At 44.5% G+C, this 22,847-nt stretch overlaps 1 protein-coding gene across 1 annotated transcript; it reads right to left on the bottom strand.

Moving 5' to 3' along the window:
• Positions 1-1,196: 1,196 nt before the first annotated feature.
• TMPRSS3 (transmembrane serine protease 3) lies at positions 1,197-18,708 on the bottom strand. Its single transcript, XM_059840399.1, has 11 exons — positions 18,598-18,708; positions 17,598-17,714; positions 16,077-16,200; positions 14,961-15,086; positions 14,247-14,290; positions 12,160-12,325; positions 9,689-9,858; positions 8,191-8,286; positions 6,912-7,054; positions 5,831-5,983; positions 1,197-2,876 (listed from the first exon to the last, which is right to left on the bottom strand). The coding sequence occupies exons 1-11, from the start codon at positions 18,686-18,688 to the stop codon at positions 2,856-2,858; spliced, it is 1,251 nt and encodes a 416-aa protein (XP_059696382.1). The 5' UTR covers positions 18,689-18,708; the 3' UTR covers positions 1,197-2,855.
• Between the last annotated feature and the right edge of the window lie 4,139 nt (positions 18,709-22,847).

The raw sequence follows: 22,847 nt of genomic DNA, 5'->3' as shown, positions 1-22,847 counted from the left end.
TTCCTGCTTATTTGTATATCCAAAGTGGAAAAAAACATATTTTGGATTGGCCAAAGGAGAGTTCATCCATGTGATATTTCTCAGAATCTCTGGAAGAACTTCATATTGAATACAAGTCACATGTGGTTCATCCAAACTTCCCAGCTTTGTCTCAGTTTCCTGGCCAAACTGTCACGGTGACAGGAGCAGATGATGAATGGCAAAGGAATTTTTCTACACATGCTGGACAGGTCTCACAAAGTCCAGCATGTGGAGAACATTGGATTAATTTCCTGACAGTCTGTGACATGTTGCTGCAAGGCTGTGCCCACAGGCAGGCTGTGTTCCTAAGGGATACTGTGGTTGTAATTTAACCCTGTGTCACACCAGTGATCCGAGTTCCCACAGCAGAGGCTGTTTCATCAGCCTCTCTAATAAGGTGGCAAATAGACACTCCCCTAATAGAAAGGTGTTAAACACTCCCGAGGTGTTTACCATGAAACCCCTAAACAGGATTGCTTAAACCAGAGCTGCCTTCAGCCCCACCTGCTTTGGCAGCCCTCTGTACCTGCACATGCAGTGTTGGAAATGATTTTTGTTGAATGAAGAGAAGAAATGCCAAGGAAAAGGAAAAGTTTGGTAACCTGCCTTAAAAACTCCTTGAAAGTTTCTCTTCTGTGCACCAGTTCATCCCAGTTGTAATGCTGATAACCAGTTCATCAGTCCCACGCCTCTGAATAAAACACAGTGCCCATGTCCATACAAACCACTTCCCACAGCAAATGTCCTAAGCCCCCAGGTATATTCCCCTGGCTTATATAAAGAAATATGTTAATATTGTGATTATATTTATTTTAAAGCCCCTGGCATGAATGTTAGTGGCATATGGAGGGGGAGGAAAATCCAGCTGTAGGGAGAGACTCTTTCATGTGGCAAAGGGGCTGGAGCTGGGTGATGTAAGGTCCCTTAGAAACCAAACCATTCCACGATTCTGTGACTCTACATCCTGCCTGTGCATTATTGAGACAGCACAGCAAGGGTCCAGCAGAAATCAGAAGGAAGAATGAAGGAAGATTTGAAGGCTCACTGGGCTGGGTCTGCCCATAAGTGACTGTCATTGATCTGGGGGTCAGTGTGGCTTCTGGTTGGGAAGATTTCAGTAGCTTTCCACATTTTACACTGGATTTCTCTTTAATACAAAAGCAGACCACAATGGATACTTATCATACAGCCTTTTTATAGAAACAGAAGAGTTCAAAAGGAATTTTCAGGGGTCCTGTCAGAAATATGAAATAACAACACTGTCAGCTCCAAGAGCAGCACCCTCATCACCAGACTGCTGATAATACTAAAATATCAGCCATGTTGGGCTGTGAAAATGATATTATAGCAAGCAATAAACATTAAAACTCTTCTGAAAATGTCTCAACTATACAAGGGTTCAACATAGTTTGTTGTAGTTCTGTCATGCTTCTGTCAGTTGAAATTAATTCCAGTTTTGGTGACAGCTTTGCAATAACAATTGCTTCTTCTTTTTACCAACACGCAGGCTTGGGAAGTGCTGTTTCCATTGCACTGCAGTTTCTTCAGTCAGGGTGAAAGGTTTTGGAGCAGTGTCCTGTGATATCAAGGTTTGTATCCACAGAACAGAGTGGAGGCTGGCAGTCCATGTGGGTTTGCTGTTTTCTCTCAGACCTGACCCGATGCATTGCAGCAAAAATCCAGTTCTGATTCTGCCGGCGCTTTCTTGCAGCAGTGGTGATGCAAATTCTGATTGAGAAGCACACAGACTGCATCCAAAACCTCATCTCAAGCAGATCACCAGCACCTGATCAGATGATAAGATCACTTTTGGCTGATATTGGAAAGCTCTGACAGTATTATCCATTATTCAGCCCACGCCATCCTCGACAATCAATTCTGAAATTGACAACTTTCACCCTGGGAGTTTTACAAAGGGCAAGTGTCAAACAATCAGGCATTTTCCAGCCTGAAAATAGCTGAGACTGTTGTATTAAAATGGAAATCAGGAAAACACAGCAGCATTCAGGTATTTTGTCCTTTGTCTGGCTGGCATCAGTCCACCCACACACTGATGTCACTAAGAGGCACAAAGGGTGTGGGATCTGTATTGTCCCATTAGCAGAGAAAAGAAGGGAAAGCAGGGCATAAAGAAGCTCCTCTTCCATTCAAGTTCAGTAATCTCAGAATTTTCCAGTCAAGTTACAACCTGTTGCTCATTTCAGAGCTATTTGCTGCAGGAAAACACAGAAGAATTTGATTTTTATGAACTTTGTTCACAGAGACATGATAATGCATTTGAATTCAGAGATTATTTTTTCTAAGAGTTGAACATACTTGTCAAAAGTGCCAACCTTCTGCTTCCTGCTTGATTTTGGATTCAAAGGAAGCTGCTGCTGCCTGTGCAACAGAGCACAGACCTCTTGTGGACCTATATGAATACTTCCAGGGAAAAAGGTGTTTTTGTAGTCTGTTTCTTGGAAGGTAAGTGCTAAAATAACAGTAAGCAACCTGATCTATAGTTTTTTTATTCTAGTCTTTTATTCTAGTCTTTTTTCTGCAAAACTGTTTGTGACAGCATTGGGGGTTATCAGTCTTAGCTTTTTTCCTCCATGTAAAATCTGTAGCTGACAGTAAACACACATGCTGATCATCCATCTGCTTCTTGCACCCAAAACAGGCTGAATGTGCAACAGTTTGCATCAAGTGCAGCTGCCAGCAACAAAAAGAAATGGTGAAAGGTGCTCTGTGAAGGGCCAGGGCTCAGAGCAGGTGACCAGAAGAGTGGGCTGGGTCCTTCTGCAGGGCTGGAGCGTGGTGTGGTTTTTCAGGAGCCCAGAGCACAGCCACTCCCCTCAGGTCTGCAGTTCTTCTCTCTAGGGAAAAGAAAACCAAAGAAAACCATTTAAGCATCTGTTGCAAAGGCTGGTGTTGGCACCCATGAGCTCTGGAAGGGTTTTCTCACTGCACTCAGGTCTCCAAGAGGACTGAGGGGCTGCTGGAGCTGATCCTGCCAGTGGGATCATAGAAACATAGAATGGCTTGGGTGGGAAGAGACCTTAAAGATCATCTCATTCCAAAACCAACCTGCAGTGGGCAGGGACACCTTCCACTGTCCCAGGCTGCTCCAAGCCCCATCCAACCTGGCCTTGGGCACTTCCAGGGATCCAGGGGCAGCCACAGCTGCTCTGGGTACCCTGTGCCAGGGCCTCAGCACTCTCACAGGCAAGAATTTATTCCTAACATCTAATTTAAATCTACCCTCTGTCAGTTTGAAGCCATTGCCCCTTGTCCTGTCACTCCAGGCCTTTGTCAATAGTCTCTCTCCATCTTTCAGGCTCCCTCAGGCACTGGAAGGCTGCAGTTAGGTCACCCCAAAGCTTCTCTGCTCCAGTTTGATCTGGGCTATGCCCCAGTGCAGCTCTGCCAGGTACAAGCCATTCCCTTGGCCCCACTTCCAAAGGCACACTAGTTCTACTTTCTTTAGGATTGCTTCAGAGTCCATTAAAAAGTGTTCAAGTTTCCATGCTGCACCTGAAAATCTAGGGGACAAATTTACATCTGAAGGATGTCCCTCTGAAAAATTCCAATATTTTACCCCTTGGCTCAACAAAGATTTTGCTCTACTTTTTTTCTCCTTTGATTGCTTTGTAATGGAGATCTGTGATTTCATGTGATCTGAGCTCTTAATCTGAAATGATTGTATATGCAAATAAATCACAGTGATATATTCAGGGGGAATAAAATAAAGTAATATTACAGGTCTTGAAGACTCAGAAATATCCTGTTTTCCTATTTTCTTTGAGTGACAGATAGGCTTGTGACAGCACAAATCATCATGTGCAATACAAGTTGTGAAAACAGTGTGTGTCATCCAGCATTCAGAGGTGGGCTGAGCTGAAATTGCACACATCACCTTATTTTGGGCATTTGCCTGTCTGTGAATGTTTGATATTGGCAGTTTGGTTTGAGGAGGAAGTCTCACATATTTCACAAGCCAGATGGCCACAGGGGTGGTTTCAGCAGGTGCCTGCATTGCTGGGTTGCTGCTGCTGAAAAGGCAGCATTGCTATCCCTGCATTATTCCCATGTCATCCCTCCAGGCTGGGTGTGGGAGCAGCAGCTCTGTCTGCCAGGGCAAGGCTGCAGCAGAAAGGGATGCACACTCTGTGGCTTTGCCACAAAGACAGGAAAATCACAATAAAAAGCCTGTGCACAGCTCTTTAGCTGTCCATAACCCTCCCAGGGCACTGCAGGAGGGTTCTCCTGCCTCGCACTTGCCCTGTCTGTCACTGTCACATTTTCTGGAAAAATCCCTTTGCCCAGGATTTCTCTCCTGGGAAGCTGAGAAGCCTCAGAGAAAAAGGAAAACAATATTATCTCATTTGCTTCTCCTGTGTTTTGCTGCTTTGGAATGGGGTTGGAGATTGTTTATCCAACATGTGAATTGTTTTTATTATAGGCCAATGACAGCCAAGCTGTGTCGGACTCTGGAGGAGAGAGTCACAAGTTTTTCATTATTATCTTTTTAGCCTTCTGTCTGTATCCTTTCTGTATCCTTTAGTATAGTTTAGTGTCATATTCCTTAATCTAAAATAGCAACATAAAATGATAAATTAGCCTTCTAAGAACATGGAGTCAGATTCAACATTTCCTCCCTTTGTTGGGGGTCTCAGAAAATACCACACCCTGTCTAGTGCCACTTGAGGTGTCTGAGTGCACTTGGCACCCCTGAGCCTTTGCAGGGTATCTGAGCCCTCCCCATGGGGGTGCAGCCCAGGGTGAGCTGCCTGTCTGTGCTCAGCTGCCTGAACCCAGCTCCTCTCTGGCAGCACTGGAGAGGAGCTGACAGCAGCAGAGCTGCTCTCCTGTCACTGGGCCACCCCTGTGTCTGGTGAAGGTGGCTGCAGTGTCACTTCCCTGTCTCTGCTCTCCTTCCAGCCAACACCGTGTTCCTTCTGCAATTTCTTTGGCCCACTCAGTTTCCACTCCCCAGGCTCCTCTGGAGCAGCCCCAGGGCTTCAAACCAAGTCACAGAATCATAGAATGTTAAGGGTTGGAAGGCACCTCTAAGATCAGCTCATCCCAACCTCTCCTACCACGGACAGGGACATCTCCCACTATCTCAGGCTGCTCCAGGCCCCATCCAACCTGGCCTTGGACACTGCCAGGGATGGGGCATCCACAACCTTCCTGGACAACCTGTGCCAGGGCCTCACCACCCTCACAGTAAAGAATTTCTTCCTGTCTAACCTAAATTTCTCCTCTTTCCATTTGTACCCATCTCTCCCTGTGCTGTCATGCAGTTCCAGACAAAGAGTCCTTCTCCAGCTTCCCTGCAGCCCCTTCAGACTCTGCAAGGTGCTCTGAGGTCTCCACACAACCTTCTCTTCTTCTGGCTGAACAGCTACAGCTTTCCCAGCCTGTCTTCTTTGTGGAGGTGCTCCAGTCCTCTTAGCAAAGTTGTCCCTCCTCTGGACTTGCTCCAACCTTCCCACGCCCTTCCCATTTTGGGGGCACCACTACTGTACACGATATATTCCCCAAGGATCTCTTTCCTTGCCCCCATCCCCTGACTCAGCCCTTCCACACCTCCCTGTTCCCTGTTCTGCTCCAGCCCCCCTCCCCTGTGATTCCCACCCCTGTGGTTGTGCTGTCCTCTCCTCTCTACCCCTGTGGGTGCCCCCAGCCCCTCACCAAACCCCAGCACCCTGCTCTGCCAACCCCCAAACACCCCCTCCGATTTCACAGCTCAGCTCTGACAAATATGGGCCAAATCCCGTGGGGCACAAAGTGACAACCAGAGGGGACAAGCAGGGCAAGCCCAGACCTCCATCTGCTCGTGGATCCAGTCCAGGAAGGAGGTGGTTCTGCTGTAGACACCTGGCTTGTTCTTCTCTGCACAGCCCACTCCAAAGCTGGTGGTGCCCACCAGCTTCCAGACACTCATATCTTCACATGCTAAAGGGCCCCCACTGTCTCCCTGAGGGAAAAAGAATTAAAACAAATGTCAGTGTCCCAGAAAAGGAGGAAATTGTCTGTTTGGGGAGGTAGGGGGAGAGACAGGGTCCAGTAATTCAAAATCTCATAGATGCTCAATGGACTCGCATCTGAGTACTGAAAACTTCCCATTTCTTCTTTGCTGGGGCAGTTTCCTGCCCTATGAGAATCAGAGCCAGCACAACAACTGGAAAAAGGGAATTTGGAACAAGCCTGTCCCACTGGTGAGCAGGGCTCCTCCTGTCACGTGGAGCTGGGTGCTGAGCACGCTGCCTTTGGCCAGGTCTCCTGGGCAGAGCTGGTGCCAAGTGCCTTTTTTGGGGAGGCTATGTGCAAAAAGGGCATGAAATGCAGATCTAGGCACCTTTGCTTTTTTTTTGTCCCAAGTGTGATTGGGATGGAGCAAATCTGGAAACATGAAGTTCACAGAATAATAGATTTGGGTTGGAAGGGACATTGAAGTACGTGTAGATCCAAGCTTCCTGCTTGGAACTGGGACATCTTCCACTAGGACTTCCTCCCCAGCCCTATCTGGCTGCTTTTCACCATGGGCTTTCTGCACCTTGCAGGTCTCTGGGGCTGTTCACAGTGCAGGGAAGTGCAATTCAGTGCAGGGCAGAGGTCACAGCCAAGGCAGAGAAAGGATGGCACCGTGCTGCAGCACATGCAGCAAAATATGTCTTAAGCAAATTTGGCTTTAGAAGTAACAGATAAGGTCCAGAGAAGAAGTATAAAAAGGAAATTGTAGCGTGTGAATGCACATGGTCAGGGATTGATAATTGTGGTAAACAGAATTAATGGCACAAACCCAGATGTTTGCCCAAGAAAAGCCTGGGAGTGCCTTCTGATAACTTATCACTCATGTTTTTCCATTTCCAATGAGCACAGTTGCAGTTTGGAAACTTCCATACCTGGCAGGTGTCCACCCCTCCCTTCAGGAAACCAGCACAAAGCATTGAAGAAGTTATGATCCCACCATAGACATCCCTGTGATTGCAAATTGCATTGGAAATCAGAGGAACACCTGCATAATTCATGGTGTCAGATGTGTCACCTGTTAAAAAAAACAGAAAAACCAGTAAAAACCTTCCTGTCCTTGAAAATAGTCTCCATTTATAAACAGAGAATGTTTTATATACAAAAAATTGGCAAGGAAGGATGAAAGAAACGTGGTTAAATGGCAAGACAAAAGTAAGGCAACTTGGTGTCTCATCATTTACAGAACTCAGCAATTATCCACTCTGAAGAGATGTGGATTATCACAGTGTATAAAATAACAATAAAATCTGGACATTGTGTGTTTCCACTTCAAACTAGACAGTTAATGACACTAATAAACCAAAAGGCTTGTTGAACATTGTGTTCAATACTAGTGCCAAAACCTGTTCTGAATTTATCGCCTGCTCTGTTAGTCAACAAATCATCTGCAAACATCTGATTTACTTTGTAAATATTTATTTTATTTCATTCAGAGCCTGAACAGGTCCTTTCTACAAATGGGACTATTTGCACACTGCCTATTGTCAATTTAGGGCTGTTTTTTTTTTTTTTATGTGGCAAACCTTGCTTTCATTTTCTCCCTACCTTTGGCTGTTATCTGTGGGTCAGGTAATGTTCTGTTCTTGTTCTCTGAGCAACAGGAACACGTTCAGTGCCATGAATGAAGAGTGATAAAAAACAATTAATGGGTGACAATTCACCCATTTTCACGTGAAGGTGGTTCAGTTTATATTATTGATTAACATGACCCATGAGTCATGGGGAAAAAAAAATTCCCTTTTCTTTTTGATTTTGTTTTATCCAATTTCTACATCACCCAGCCTGCCTTAAAATAACACATATTCTTTCTCTAAAAAAAAGGGGTGAGTAATTCTTGCATTCATGCAGGGCTTCCCATGCTTGGAGTTCTAAAGGGCACAGCCTGTTTGACTGAGGCTGAGTACAACACTGGGGACATTTTATATGTGTAATTTTCAACTGTTTCAGAGGATGCCCATCCATTCCTTACGATAAGAGTTTGCACAGCACTTTTGCAGTACAATTTGTGCATGAAATTCAGTAATATGTCTTCTTTCCCCCTCCAGATATTCCAGAAAATTTAGTGTTAAACAGTGCCCCAACCAAATCCTGTATTTACTGTATGTAAGGTGTATGCATGTAGTGAAATCATCAGCAGACAATTTAAAATACCTCCTTCCACAGTTGCTCCCCATCCTGATACCCAGCACATTTTCCCTGCTGGGAAATGTTCACCAAAATTGGGCAGACAGATCGGTTCAATGTGACCTATATAAAAAAAAATAAAAAGAAAAAAAAAAAAGAGAAAAAAAAAAAGAGGAAGGGAGAGGAGAATCAAAATTTAGCAAAGAATGTTTATATGTCTGAGAAAAACTTGAAGATTTGGCTTGCAATGAACTTGTGATGAACACCACCCACTCCCCACATAAATAGCCTGGCAGTTTTCTGAGGTTTTTTGTCTTGTGGGCAACACTGAGGGTTTGAGACAACACCCACAGTAGCCCCAGTGAGTTTTGGGTATGAAGCAACACAAGGAGGTATCAGCAGGTCAATAAATTGAAGAATGAGCAAAGAAGAAATGCAGCTTAGGGGGGGATCAGAGGCCCTGGGGCTGCTGGGGTGAGACAAGGGGCTGGGTGTGCACATCCCTGAGAGGGCAAAAAGATTCTTGGATCCTTTGCTTCCCACCCATCAGTTCACAGATTTTCGGTGCCTCTGTGCTCTGGGACATGGAATTTCATGGAATAAAATCAGAGCTTGATGCTTGCAGGGACAAATGAGCGCTGAGGAAAGGGATGGGAAATGCAAAATATAACTGGGCAGCTCCCAGGGGTTCTGTTCTGCACAGTGCAGTGATCCCAGCCCAAGGCATCAAGCCCCCAGCATGGGACACAGTGGGATCATGCTCAGGTGCAGAGCCACTACTATTCCTTACTATTTCTTCCTACTATTCCTCATTCCTTAAATATCACTTAACATTCCTTATTCCCAAAGCTATTCATGAGCAGGAGAAATCAGCAGAAATATGAGAGACAAAACAGAACAAAATCGAGATTAATTTTCATTAAAAGTGAAATTTTAAACCATTACAAGAGAATTGATTTAGAAAATGACTGTCTACATGTGTTAAATAGCACCAGCTCCCCTTTGCAGCCAGCTCACAGTGATTAGGAGGTATTGGCAGGTATTTCAATTCATACATATTATTACATATTATTTCAACTCATTGTATCAACTGCAGGTAGCATCCTATCAAGAAAATAAAAGTAGTTTTCATTTAAATAATCATATATTCAAATTGCCTTCTCTTCTCTTTGAAATTCAAGCTTGATTTTCAGCTTTGGACTCTTTTGGATCCCCCAGTACTCATGGAAAGGACATGATAAAAATCTCTGTGACCTCCAAGCAGAATGAGGCAGGGTGTTTATTTTAGATAGGAAGAATATTTAGAAAGAATAAAGTTAATGTTTGCCTATTAATAAATGCCTGCAGTAAATCAATACCAGAGTTCACTGGGAACATTTTGCAGCACGTTGCTGCTGTCCATGCCTGGACATGGAGCACAGAGGAGATGCTCACAGTGAGGCTGGGGGGTTTCTGCTGGTGTTGTCTGGGGTGTTTTAGCTGGGGAGGTGAGAAAGTCAAATGCAAGCTCACAGAGATAAATTACCATTGAGAGCAAGAGGTGCTGCCAGTTTCATCAGGGCTATGTCGTTCCCCATGGTCTTGGGTTTATAATTCCGATGGTAAATGATTTTTTCCACTGAATGGGGGTGAGCCTGGGTGTCCTGCTGAGTCACAAAACCAACCTGGACACTCCATGAGCTCGGCAAGTACAGGCTGGAACAAAGAGGTAGAAGAGAGGGTCAGACCTTCAGGAAAACCCTCAGGTTTTTCTAATTGTCCCCTGAGCTTACACATACAACAGGCAAATAACTCCAGTCTGCTGTGCTGGCTTGTCTCTCTATTAATAATGGCCATGTTTTGCATCTAATTTTTAAAAATGCAAAACTAATCTTAGTAAGACAGTGGGTGACTAACCTTAGTAAGACACTGGGTCACTGGTACATTATCAGGGCAATTATATGTATCTTACTACAAATATCTGAGAGCTTTTCTTCAGCCCAGCTGTCTGTGCTCCTGTGAGACCCCACAGGAGCTGCCTGGCACACCTGCACTCAGCCAGACCTCAGCCCCACTTGTGGCAAGGTGTTTTCAGGGAGAAGCTTCCCTTCTGGAAGGTGTTTCTGCCCCAGTTCATGAGCTGGCACATCCTTCAGCCTCCAGCACATGAGCTCCTCCTCTCTTTTTGGCCTCACTCCCCTGGGAAAAGGCTCCAGGGATGGGGGTGGTGTTGCCAGCTCCCATCCCCATCACCCTTCAAACACATCACAACCAACTGGGTTGGGGTGGCAAAGTCAAGGACAAAGGTTCTAAAATGCTGAATTCCTAAGTAATTATTTTTATGGTAACACATGGCTCTAAATAGGAACTAGGAGTGGGGTTTGTCTATCCCATCTCTTCTCTCTGCTGGATATAAAAGCATCCTACAGGAACTTACTCAGAAGAAGGCATCCATGTTGTAGGTGCATAAAAGTGGGCAGACAAATCCCATTTTAGCTGTCTAAATGTCTTTGGTGAAAGTGGCCTGGAGTTTGTAAGAGCAAGAGGTGCTCCTGCACTATTAGCATCAATCAAGACTGCAAAACCAGGCAGCTCATTATAAATATGTTTGTAATTACTCAGAGTTTAAATAACTATTTAGCATCTATTTACCACCTGGAGACCTCTTCAACTGCATAGAAAGGAGCAGTGAGTGGCAAAGGACACAAAGCACAGTACAAGTGAGTAATAATCACTGATTGATCCTGTCAACTTGAAAAGAATCCTGTAATTTATTCTGGAGCTCCAGTGGATCAGAGAAGCCAAATACAAATTCTGTATATGCAATTTACAGAAATTGCAGGTTGGGATACCTAAAATCTCACACTTAAATCTTGTTTTAAGATGTTTTCCCGGGGAGCTGGGAGTGGCCAGAACATCTGAGAACTGGAGTCCTGAGTTTAGATCACTTCTTGGGGAAACTTTTTTTCAATAAAGACTCATGCAAAAAAGAGAGGAACAGCTTAAATGTTATGATGCCTTTTGGGGACTACCTTAAAACAGATAGCAGACAAAATTATGGGAATAAAAAATAGTTATATTTATTGAAGGTCATTAGGTACATTTAGGCCAGACAAAGCCCCCCAGGGGCTACACCCAAAAATGGACAATGGTTCATGGGTTTTCACATTTTTAGAAGTTTGGTCTATTTGCATATTGGGGGTGTGATAGATGAGTAATGTGATGGCTGACTCTCACAATTAAAAGGCAAATATCATGTATATATGTTCTGAGAAGTTTTATAGACTTATAGTTACGTTTTACGCCCTCCTTGTGTTGTTATTATGGGGTGGCCTGGATTTGGGACATTTGGGAGGGTCAGCTTGTTACTATGACAGCACCTGACCTCCAATTGAGATTAAAGGAAGTAAACCACCACTGGACAGTGAAGAAGGAGTAAATGGGCAGAACTTTGGGAGGGGCTAAAGGGTTAAAAGACAAAACCTCCATAGTGTGGATGAGCACACAGTGGGAAAGTCCTCTGTTCCCTGGCCCATAATCTTTTTTTTTATTCAGTCTTCTGTTGTAATTTTTTATAAAGTTTTAATAAACCTTTTCAAATTTTGGAAATGAATATAATTTCTCACAGGGGTTAATATTCCAATTACAGCTTCAGGTAATGAAGTCATTTGCCCCAAGTTTGCTCCTCCCCCACCTCACATTGGTTTACATTTCTTGGAGCTCAAGACAGTGAAGGACAGGTGTCCTCCTTGATCCCCAGGCCTGGAGAGGAATTGTTTTTTCTGACCAAAATGGGAAAGCAGCAGATAGTACTAATACTAAATACTCAAAACTCCACTAATGGAGTTTAGAGCTACACCCTGAAGAATTACAGGACTACAAACACATGACAAACATAAAAGCCAAAACCCCAAGGCATCAGCCACGGATGAGGCAGTGCATCCTGTGGGTCATTTTGAAGAGCAAGCTGAGTGTCCCCCGAGCAGGGGGTTTGGGCAGGGGGGTTTGGGCACTCACTCGTAGACGCAGTGGGCGGCCGTGAGGATCCAGAGCGGGGTGATGACCGAGCCCCCGCACAGGTGGTGGCCCTGGAACTGCAGGCTGACCTGCCACGGCCACTGCCGCGGTGACGACGCGTTGCCCCCCACGATGCGCGGCCCGTAGCTGGCCCGAGTCCCACACGCTGCCAGGAGGCAAAGGTTTCAGTGCAGAGAGGAAACACAGCCCTGGTTTGGGTCAATTCAGCCCCTCTCAGAATCACAGAATAACGAGGTTGGAAGAGACCTCTAAGACCATCGAGTCCAACCTATGCCCTAACACCTCACCTAGACTCTAGCACCAAGTGCAATGTCCAGTCTTTTTTAACACATCCAGAGATGGTGATTCTGCCACCTCCCTGGGAAGAGCATTCCAGTACTTAATTATTGTTTCTGTGAAAAATTTTTTCCTGAGATCCAACCTGTACCTTCCCTGACATAGCTGGAGGCTGTGTCCTCTGGTTCTGTCAGTGCTGCCTGGTGGAAGAGACCGACCCCACCTGTCTGCAACTTCCCTCAGGAAGGTGTAGAGAGCAAAAGGTCACCTCTGAGCCTCCACTTCTCCAGGCTAAACAGCCCCAGCTCCTTCAAACGCTCCTCACAGGGTTTGTGTTCCAAGCCCCTCACCAGCCTTGTTGCCCTCCTCTGGATGCACTCAAGCATCTCAACATCCTTCCCAAACTGAGGGGCCAGACCTGGACACAGCACTCAGGATGGGGTCCCACCAGTGCCAGGTACAGGGGAAGGATGACCTCCCTGCTCCTGCTGGGCACACAATTCCTAATGCAGGCCAGGATGCCATTGGCCTTCCTGGCCACCAAGGCACACTGCTGGCTCACATTCATCTGGCTGTCAGCCAGCACCCCCAGGTCCCTTTGTGCCTGGGCACTGTCCAGCCCCACTGTCCCCAGTTTGTAACGTTGTAGGGGATTTTTGTGGCCAAAATGTAGAACTCAGCACTTAGACTTACTAAACTTCATCCCAGCCTTGCTGAGGGTGGGAGGTCTCTGCAGCTGGAGCATCCCCACCCCATCCCCATGGCCACATCCCAAGGGTTTCTCCTCCTCCCTCCCATCCCTGCAGGTCACTCATGGTCTGGGGTTTGTGGGGTCCATGTCTCTCCCTTCCCTGCAGGTGCAGTGCTCAGCTGTGTCACTGTCATATTTTCTGAAAAATCCCTTCACCAGGATTTCTTCTCCTGGGAAGATGAGAAACTTCAGAGAAAAAACAATATTATCTCATTTGCTACTCCTGTGTTTGCTGCTTTGGAATGTGGTCTGGACATTGTTTACCAACTGGTCATTTTTTGATTAATTTCATGTGAATTGTTTTTACTTAATGATCAATCACCATCAGCTGTGTTGGACTCTGATGAGTCAGTCATGAGTTTTTCATAATCATTCTTGTTAAACCTTCTGTCTGTATCCTTTCTCTATTCTTTAGTATAATTTAAGTATAGTAGTCTTTAATATAATATAATAACATAAAACAATAAATTAACCTTCTGAGAACATGGAGTCAGATTCTCAATTCCTCCTTCATTCTGGAAACCCAGCAAATACCACACAGCTGAGTTGTAAAACCCCCCTGCTCTGACTCTCCTTCATCCTCAGGGTCCCACACAGGCAGGCTCAAGCATCTCCTCTCCCCTCATGGTGATTTTGCTGTTGTATTTTGATTTTTTTGTATCCCAGTCTGAGAACTAGGTGGCATGGAGAAGTGTGGGATGGAAATTCCATCAAGGCAGAATTTCCCTTTTCCTGCCAAGATGCCAAAGACTTGGAATTATGGTGTGAGTCCATGGACTCAACACACAGTCCTTAAATACACACTCCTGCTGGGTGCTCACTGAAATGCTCCTGCTATCTGGTGCTCCCAATCTTCCCTCCTAGCCTATTTCCACTTTCTGAAATTCTTTCAAATTTTACAATAAAAATACAATTTTTCTTTGGTGTGATAAACTGATAGTATAATATGCCCTGAGTACACAGCTGCTCCCAACTCTTGCCATGCAGTGGATAAAGAAGGAGAGTTTCTGCTTTTATTTTCACTTTTTCTGATTCTTACCCAAACACTTTAAGATGATCACATTGCCAGAAGTGCATTCCTCCCTGAGATGAGAAGACAATGCAGCATTAGTCCCAATTCACAAATACCTTGGCTTTTTTCAACATTATATCATTTTCCTGTGCACACAAATATAAGTAACTCATATATTGAAAGAGGTACAAGACATGAACTCATCCAATCAGGGCCTTTAATTGGAATACTGAAGTTGGGAGCTTGGCCACCATCAGTAGGCTGCTGACCACATGCTGCCCTGCTTAGAAGGGGTTAACTCTTCCACCAGGGGAGATCAGAAATCTCCTTGGTTCCATTGCTCCCTTCTCACTGGAAGGTAACTAAAAAAACCAGCATTTGTCAGGAGAAGTAAATGGACCAAAAAGGGTTCATAAACCCTCTGGGAAATGTGTGAGGATCTGCAAACTGAAACAAACTGCTTCATAATGGAAAAACAGCAGTGCCTGGTGCCTATCCATTTGTGAAAATGGCATCATGGGACAAACAGTCATCTCAAACAGCTCATTTGAAAGCCCTTGCTGATTTTAATGGGTCCTGGATCAGACTCTTAGTTTCTATTCCAGCAAGACTGCTGCTGAACCTCAGTCTAGCATGTGTAACACCACCAAACACAAAGTGCCTGAAAAACAGCAACAATCCCAAACTATCAATAATTCCCCTTCTATTGATTGGTGTCTTCCTGAAGCAGCTGAGGCATACCTGAGGTTGGTGGCATTGTGCAGGGATGTCACTTGATCAGCTGAGAACCAGTGGCCAAGGGACACGAAATGTCTCTGGAACTGTTTTTCAACTGCATCCACGGGCAGGTAACCTGAACTCACATAACTGCAAATAAACCATAAACACAGCTTCCCCAGACAGCATTGCAGCAATCTGCTTAAATAATTCACCAGTTCTGCTAATGAAAACCACAATAATCAGATTCTGGCACTCAATAAAAGTAATTATTTCCTCCCCCTATGCTCCTTACCACGTGCATGTATTTTTGATATAATCATGTATGGAAGCCACACGTGCTTAGATGTATTTAACTGGCAGAGAAAATAAATTTTAATTGTAATATTACAATGAAGCTTTTCATTGTAAGTGGCTGGCACATTTCCTGAGCCACTTACAAGCTCATTGTCTCTTTTTTTCTAGAGTTATATTTTGCACAAGGGAGGATGAATACTTTTTAGTTTTTTCTTCTCTTCTTTGTTGAAAAATTGAGATGTATTTTATCCCAAAGGCAACAAGAATTTATTCAAAGCAGCTTTATACTGCTAACTGTAACAGAAATCAGAAGGATGCCATGGTAAGAAGTAACAGAGCATCATGCCAAATCACGACTTCAAATCTTTCTCAGTTTTATGAAAGTTTGTGAAAGAAATGGTGCTTTTTCAGGAATGGGATCAGGCCAGCAAGAACTGCCATGCCATGTTCTTCTCTAATTATGAGGTGGACCTTAAATCCTATCAGATGTCATGACATTAATTGTGTATACAATTTACCTACAGGGGAAGTAAAAGAAGCAGAAACTGCTCATGTTTTTAGTGCCTCTCTGACAGGCTACTAGAGTGACAAATAGGATTTGGGCACCTGCATCACAGGGAAGATTCAGCCAAGCCATTCTGTTTAGCCATCATGCAGGATTTGTAGCAGTAATAAAAGGTACATGCCATGTACAAGTCCATCATCTCAAATCTCCTCAACCTTGTGACTCACTAAGGTGGATTGTTACATCATTTTTAAGGCACAAACTAACAGAAGGCTTCATTAGAAAGACCAGAGACCTCAGAGCTTGTTCAAAATGCCAGATGGAGGTGGTGTCCCTACCTTGAGAAGCCCAGGTGCTTGCAGGTGCTGTTGCCATACTCTGCCCTCCAGTCGTCGGAGCAGACGGTGCGCCAGGAGCCGAAGGTGAACACCTGCAGCACTGCCCTCTTCCCACTCAGCCTGACTTTGGGATTCAGGACAAGAAAAGCCTCCGTGAGCTGTGGGGATGAACACCAGGCACAAAACAGGCAGGTGACAGTGCCAAGGCACCACTGTGCTGTCTGTGTTTTCTGGCTCACTGAGCCACTACCTATCTTTTTCACCATTTGGATTCTTTGACAGAATTTTTCTGTGCTCTTTTTTTTTATTTTATTATTAAATAAGGTACTCTGAGCTAGGACAGCTACAGGAAAAAAATCTTTGCTCATGGGAATGCCAGCTCTAATACAGGTGGGAGAGGCTGCCTGGCCCTGCAGTGAGCTTTAAGCAAGTCTTGGTGATTGCAGTGAGCTGGAGCTGCAGATGCTTTGCCCTGAGGAAAACCATGGTCAGGGTAAGGGATGGGATGAAGGTGGTGGGCACCTCCTGTGTCAGAGAGGTGGATGCACGTGTGCCCAGCTGTCCTGGACCCAGGAAAGGGCACATCTGTGAGGGAGAAGGGAGGCCATGCACGTGGTCACTGCTGTGCAGGGCTTTCCCACACATGCCCACCATTCCAGTGTTATGGAATTGCACAGGAAGACAGGAGAAGCAGAGGTGTTGCCCCTGGCTCCACTGACACCTCCTGGGGTAAGATCTTCAAATGCTGAACACATTATGCAGAGTTAGCTGGGGCCAAAACCTTGTGGTTCTTGTCACTCCTCCTATTGCACAGATGGAAAGCTGTGCTGCCTCCTTAGCTGTAGGTACAGGAGCCAGGATTACAAGTGCACTGAGCTAAAACCCAGTTATTCTGTTTATTACAATTAGAGGCCTTTCCCTCCAGGGGCTGTGAACAGCACAGTCACCTTCCATAGCACAGGACAGGGAAGTACCATTTAAATATCCCTGTGATTCCCAACACCACCACAGAGAGAAACTCAGAAATATTTCTAAGTTACACACTTCCCAGGTGAAGCAGCAAATTCTGCAGCACTGAATGCATAAAAGGCTGACTTCTCCCATTCCCACATCCTTTAAGATGACACCAGGATTTTGCAATCTTCAGAACTGACACAGCACAAGGGAGTGCCAATGAATTCAGAGTATTCTGTATTTACACACCGTAAGGCAGTGGGGTTACACCTTGCAGGCAGAGGAAATGTGAGCAGTCAAAAAGCACTGGGCTTCTAATGGAGAAAATGATCAAAAATGGCAGTAACAATATTCAGCAATCATCACATTTATCTAAGAAGCAGTTTGATTTTTCATAAGCTGTAAATCAGTACCTCAGAGAGATTGTTCCTCTGAAGTGGTGATTTAGATATTCCATTGCTGTCTTTCTTTCTGGTCTCACCCAAACTCTTTACAACAAGCATTCCTTGATAACTTGCCAGTTCTACAGGAGGAGGTAGGAGGTATTTATAATCAAAATTAAATTACCACATCTGTACTCATCCTCCCCTTCTTTACAGTTGAAGACACCATTGCACCTGGCTGATTTCTGGATGCACTTAAAGGATGAACGACAGCGAAACTTCCCAATGCAGTTGTACTGGACTAAAAGCAATGAAAGAACACAGGGCAATGAAAACACACTTGGGTTTTAATTTAACATTTCTGCAATCCAGTATCTGTCCAGATTTCAGTCTTGCTAAGGAAAAGCCAGCTCCTGTACTCCAGGAACTTTTGAAATACAACCTGGAGGTAGCTACGTGGTGCTGCTAAAACTCATTTATTAGTAATGACTCGTAGGAGGAGTCAGCCTTGCTGTGTGTGCTGCCTCCTTCCCAGCTCCCTCTGCACTGTTTAAGTTTCACTCGAGGGTGAGTTCCTGCCTGGTGCCTCAGACCCTGAGCAGGAAATTAGGGAGACCCTTGGAAAACACATCCAGGGCTCGCTCTCCCCAGGGGGATGCCTCAACCTCCTACAAGCTGCTCCCTATTCCAGGTGTGGAGGCACAACAACCTCTGCACCTGGGCACGTCACACTTCCCAGCCACAACTAAACTCATTCTGCATTTTCTTCTCCTTTATAGAAGTTGGTTTTGATAGGGAAAAGTTCTTTAATTCTTTGAACTCAAACTTCGAGAAGTGAATTACAAGACAAAAATATGGTGTGGGCTACCCACAGGAGCCTCTTTACCCCCAGTTTCTAAACTCAGCTCATTGCCTGAGGGGAGCTGACAAAATTTTACTGGAGAAAGGTTTCCTGAAGCTGCAGGTTTCCCAGTGGTGTAAATATTACACCAATCCTCTCAGGAGTGCCAGACCTATTTTATCCCTACATGTAAATAAAATTTAAAGCCATCACCTCAACAAGATTTTTTACTTCCACAAACAAGCCACAGTAGCAGTTTAATTTCATTCTCAGTAAAAGGCTCATGAAAAATTAAGCATTTGAATGGCTAAGTGAGAACTTATAAATAACTAATGGTACTCACCACCCAGACCAATGGCAACTGCTAGGATTACTGCAAGGAATAAACCACAGATATATGGGAAGTATTTCAGGGAGACAAGAGCATGGCACATTGAAGGTGGTTCAATATCTCCTGGAAAAAAGACAGAGAGAAAGCTTCTGTGAGGTTAAACCAGCTGAGCTGGCAATCAAAAAGATTTATCTAACATTAAATTAGATGTCATTAATAACTCCTGGGTATGCTTCCTGAGCTGACCTCACCTGAAGGGATTTAGATTTGCACTTTCAGGGAATGAGAAGGTTCCAAGTGCTTTGGGGCTGCTGCTGCTCTCAGACACTCCTTGAGCATTTGCCTTGGGAGGGTCTGAGTTGTGCCCCTGCAGAGCACCCGGCCTGTCCTCAATGCAATCAGCAATGTGAGCTCCAAATTTTCATTTTCATGGGTTACCTCACACTGGGAGCTTTTCAAGCATATGAGCACCTCTGCTGAAAACTTGAGTCCTGGGATAAAAATGAAAATCAGACCTGTTCTGTCTGTGCAATCAAACCCATGTGCAGCTCATAAATAGAAGGTCAAGAAAGAAGGAGGCAATTCACTGGTTCCTTTGGACTTGGAAGCAAGGTTAACTGAAAATTATTGAAAGCTAAATTTGCAAAAAAAAAAAAAAAAAAAAAAGCAGGATCCTCTAATCTTCTACCTAGTCTCAAAAACTGTGAATAAGTGATTTGTTCAAAGTTTTGCTATAAAGGCAAGAATAGAACTGAGTGATGGCTCAAGGCTGAGTCTTGAGTTTTCAAGTACAAAAAGATGCATCTGAAGTTAAAATATACATTAGTAGTTACTGCAGAATACATTTCATGAACTGGATCTGTTTACCAAGCACTGACCTCCAGAGCTGACCTCTGCTTAGTGATATTGCCAGTCTGGAAGATAACAAGAGATTCTGCTGAAAATAATGAGTGATTCACTTGTCTCAAAGTATTCTGATATACAAAGGGCAAACTGTGGGGAAATAGCAAACACAGCTGGGTCAGGAGTGCACACAGGAACTGACAGAACCTTGTCTTTAATTTGAGTTCATACAGCTCTTCACTTCCACGTTCCTCAGGTTTTATAATTGAGATTGGCAGATACAATCAGTCAAGGATAAGGAGTGTCTAGGAGTGTCTCCAAGGGTTTATGGACTCTCTAGGTAAATCCCAGCTTCCTCAGACTCTCAGGAGCAGCTGAGTAACTGGTTTTGGCAATGGAGTTGGTGTCTGGAATGCCAAAAATCTTAGACAGCTGTAGCAGCTAATGGACTAGAAAATTAAATTGCTCTGTTTTCACTCTGGAAGCTCAGCCTGGCTCTGTTGGAGCCCATGGTTATTTTGAAACCAATGGGAAGCAGCAAACAGACACGCTAATCCTCCAAGGCTGCTGCATTGTATATTCAAGTTTTTTGATGAACCAGTTTCCAGGTTGGCAAAATTTCAAACAAACCATTCAAAAATGTGTCTGGAAAGCGTGGGGAAACATTTGCTTCTGTGTGAATAATCTGGCAGTGAAAAATGCTTATGTGTGCAAGTGGACACAAGATGTCATCACATCACTGAGCTGGCAAACCTCACACCTGGGGGAGGGAGCTTGTGTTTCCTCCTCCTCCTCGCTGTGATTGCTTGCTCTGGGTGGGCAAGCACAGCTTGGCACACAGTGGCCACTGGGATTGCAAAGGCCAGAGGGCTGTGGATTGTCCCTACCAGATCCATCTGCACTTGGGTCCACTCTTGCTTGTGGAATGAAGAAAAATCTTTTGAAGGTAAACTGAATTTGTGGTACTGGTGGTTCATCTTCTGTAACGGAGATGATTTCAAGACTTCCAGTAGTGGGATTTGTCTCTTGAACCTGGCTCAACAGGAGAGGAAAAGAAAAAAGAAAAAAGAAAGAAAATAATCATTATAATGTCACAGAGTCACAGAATGGTTTGGGCTGTAAGAACCTTAGAGTTCGTCCACCCTCTGCCATGGGCAGGGACACCTTCCATAATCTCAGGCTGCTCCAAGCCCTGTCCAGCCTGGCCTTGGACACTTCCAGGGATCCAGGGGCACCCAGAAATTCTCTGGGCACTCTGTTGCCAGGGCCTCACCATACTCACAGTGAAGAATTTCTTCCTAACATCTCATCTAAACCTTCTTGCAGCCCCCTTTGAGTACTGGAAGGCCACAACAAGGTCTGTCTGGAGCCTTCTCTTCTCCAGGATGAACAACACCAACTCTCTCAGCCTTTCCTCACAGCAGAGGTGCTCCAGCCCTCTGAGCATCTCTCTGGCCTGCTCTGGCCTCACTCCAGTAAGGTCCATGTCCTTCCTGTGCTGGGGACCTCAGAGCTGGACAATAACAATACATTGTTATGTACTTAATTTTCATGAGAGAAGCACTTATAATTAATTTACCAGCAAACTCCTGAGGTTAATTTTTGTTCAGATTTGTCTAAGCACCAGAGCTACTTTCAATATCTCAAATTGGGTCTGTCAATCCATCCCCTGCTCTATAATTGCAATAGAAAAGAGAAAGACTAAAATGCATAGGACAGCAGCACAGCACCTGACAGGATCCACATTCAGGGGAATTTTACTCCAGTGGACTTTTGATGGCTTACTGTACAGGGGAAAAAAATAAAGTTAGCTACACTAGAATTTGGGGCAAATAGATTTGAAATGCTAATTTCTGACTCTGGTTCTGCACAATGCAAAAAGAATCAGATTTTTGATCTCAGAGTGATGTGAAATAGGTCCAGGTTTGTTAAAGACAGTGGAGCTGGTAAGCTGTAAAAGCAGCATGTTTGCAGAGTCAGTCCCAGAAAATGCTTACAGTGACACATTTTAGGCATAGATTACATGTTTTATCTGTGACATATCTATAATGGAAAATATCCTGGAGAATTTTTTCACCTTTCAGCAATAAAGGTTTATTTCATCATTTAATTTCATTTATTTCTTTCATTTGGTAAAATTTCACCTAGATTTCATTGAACATAAACTAAACTTTGTAGAGAATCTGCCAGCATGATTGTTAAACATTAAAACCAAAAAGACTTCTAGCTGGTGCATAATTTGCCCATCAGGAAACAAAACAGCATTGTGAACTAAATTACATGCAAGACAAACACTGACATTTTGCTTATTCCGAGGCTATCACATGCTCCCAAAGCTTCACTCACCTCTTCCTGAGAAGTCATAGTTAAAAGCAAAACTGTTTTCCTTCTTCATTATCAAACTCAGAGTCTGCTGAGCCTCTCTGCTTGGGGAGGGTTTCCAGCCGGCCGCTGTGCGCGGCATCAAGGCCACGGCCTGTGTAACCCAACCCGGAGAGGGGTATCGGGTGGCCCTGGATGGCATGGCTACGGCAAGGGGCAGATAAAAATTCAGCACGCTGTTTAATTAGCTGAAAAACACCAGGCAACACTGTGGGATCTGCAAACCTTCCCATGAACCCATAGCAAGGGAGCCCTGCCAACGCCACGTGAGCGCTCGCTCGTTCTCCGCCAAAAGTGACGCCCTGAACAACAAGAGCTGGGGGTGGCAGGGGGCAGCAGCCCCAGGGCTTCATCTCTTCATCTCTTCATCTCTTCATCTCTTCATCTCTTCAGCTCTGATCTCCCAGACTCATCTTGCTCCTCCTTCGCTGGGTTTAGCCTTCGCTGTGTGCCTGCAGAGGGTTTGTGAAAAAGCAGCGTCTCACGTTGCTGAAGGATCAACTCAGTTGTACTCTGGGATTTAGGAAATGGAAATGTACATTCAGCTGCAAGGAATGCTCGAGAGTAATAATGGTTTGGCTGGGTTGTTTTCATTTAGAAGAGAGATTCCTGACAAAGGGAAGGATGGAGGGAAGGAGGAGAATGAAGGATGATGCAAAAAGCTGCAGGAGTGTAAGTGTAACAAGGCTCCTGAGAGGCCAGGGAGGATATGAAAGTTTTCCATGGTAAAACCCATGTCCCTGGAATATGGCTGAGATGAGAAAAGCTCTTTAGTCCCGTTTCTGTGCACAATGGAGATTGGCACTTCCAAAGGAGAGGACACCACCTCATGTGTGGTATTTTCGGGGTCCCCTGTGGCAGAAAGGAAATCATGAATATGACTTCATGTTCTTAGAAGGTTAATTTATAATTATATTGTATTGTATTGTATTATATTATATTATATTATATTTTATTATGCTATACTAAAACTATACTAAAGAATAGAGAAAGGATACTTACTGAAGACTTAACAAGGTACTAATGAAAACTCACGA

This window comes from Haemorhous mexicanus, chromosome 2, assembly GCF_027477595.1.
Source record: "Haemorhous mexicanus isolate bHaeMex1 chromosome 2, bHaeMex1.pri, whole genome shotgun sequence".
Taxonomy (NCBI): domain Eukaryota; kingdom Metazoa; phylum Chordata; class Aves; order Passeriformes; family Fringillidae; genus Haemorhous; species Haemorhous mexicanus.
Note: the sequence above shows the minus strand (reverse complement) of the source record. Positions and strands in the feature narration are given on the sequence as shown.

Excerpts from the sequence above, each read along its gene's own strand:
- TMPRSS3 (XM_059840399.1), bottom strand. The coding sequence starts at position 18,688 with ATGTGCCATGCTCTTGTCTCCCTGAAATACTTCCCATATATCTGTGGT. Across the intron at positions 15,087-16,076 it reads AAGCACCTGGGCTTCTCAAG|TTATGTGAGTTCAGGTTACC; the intron begins GTAGGGACACCA and ends GTTTATTTGCAG. Across the intron at positions 12,326-14,246 it reads GATCATCTTAAAGTGTTTGG|CGTGTGGGACTCGGGCCAGC; the intron begins GTAAGAATCAGA and ends GCCTCCTGGCAG.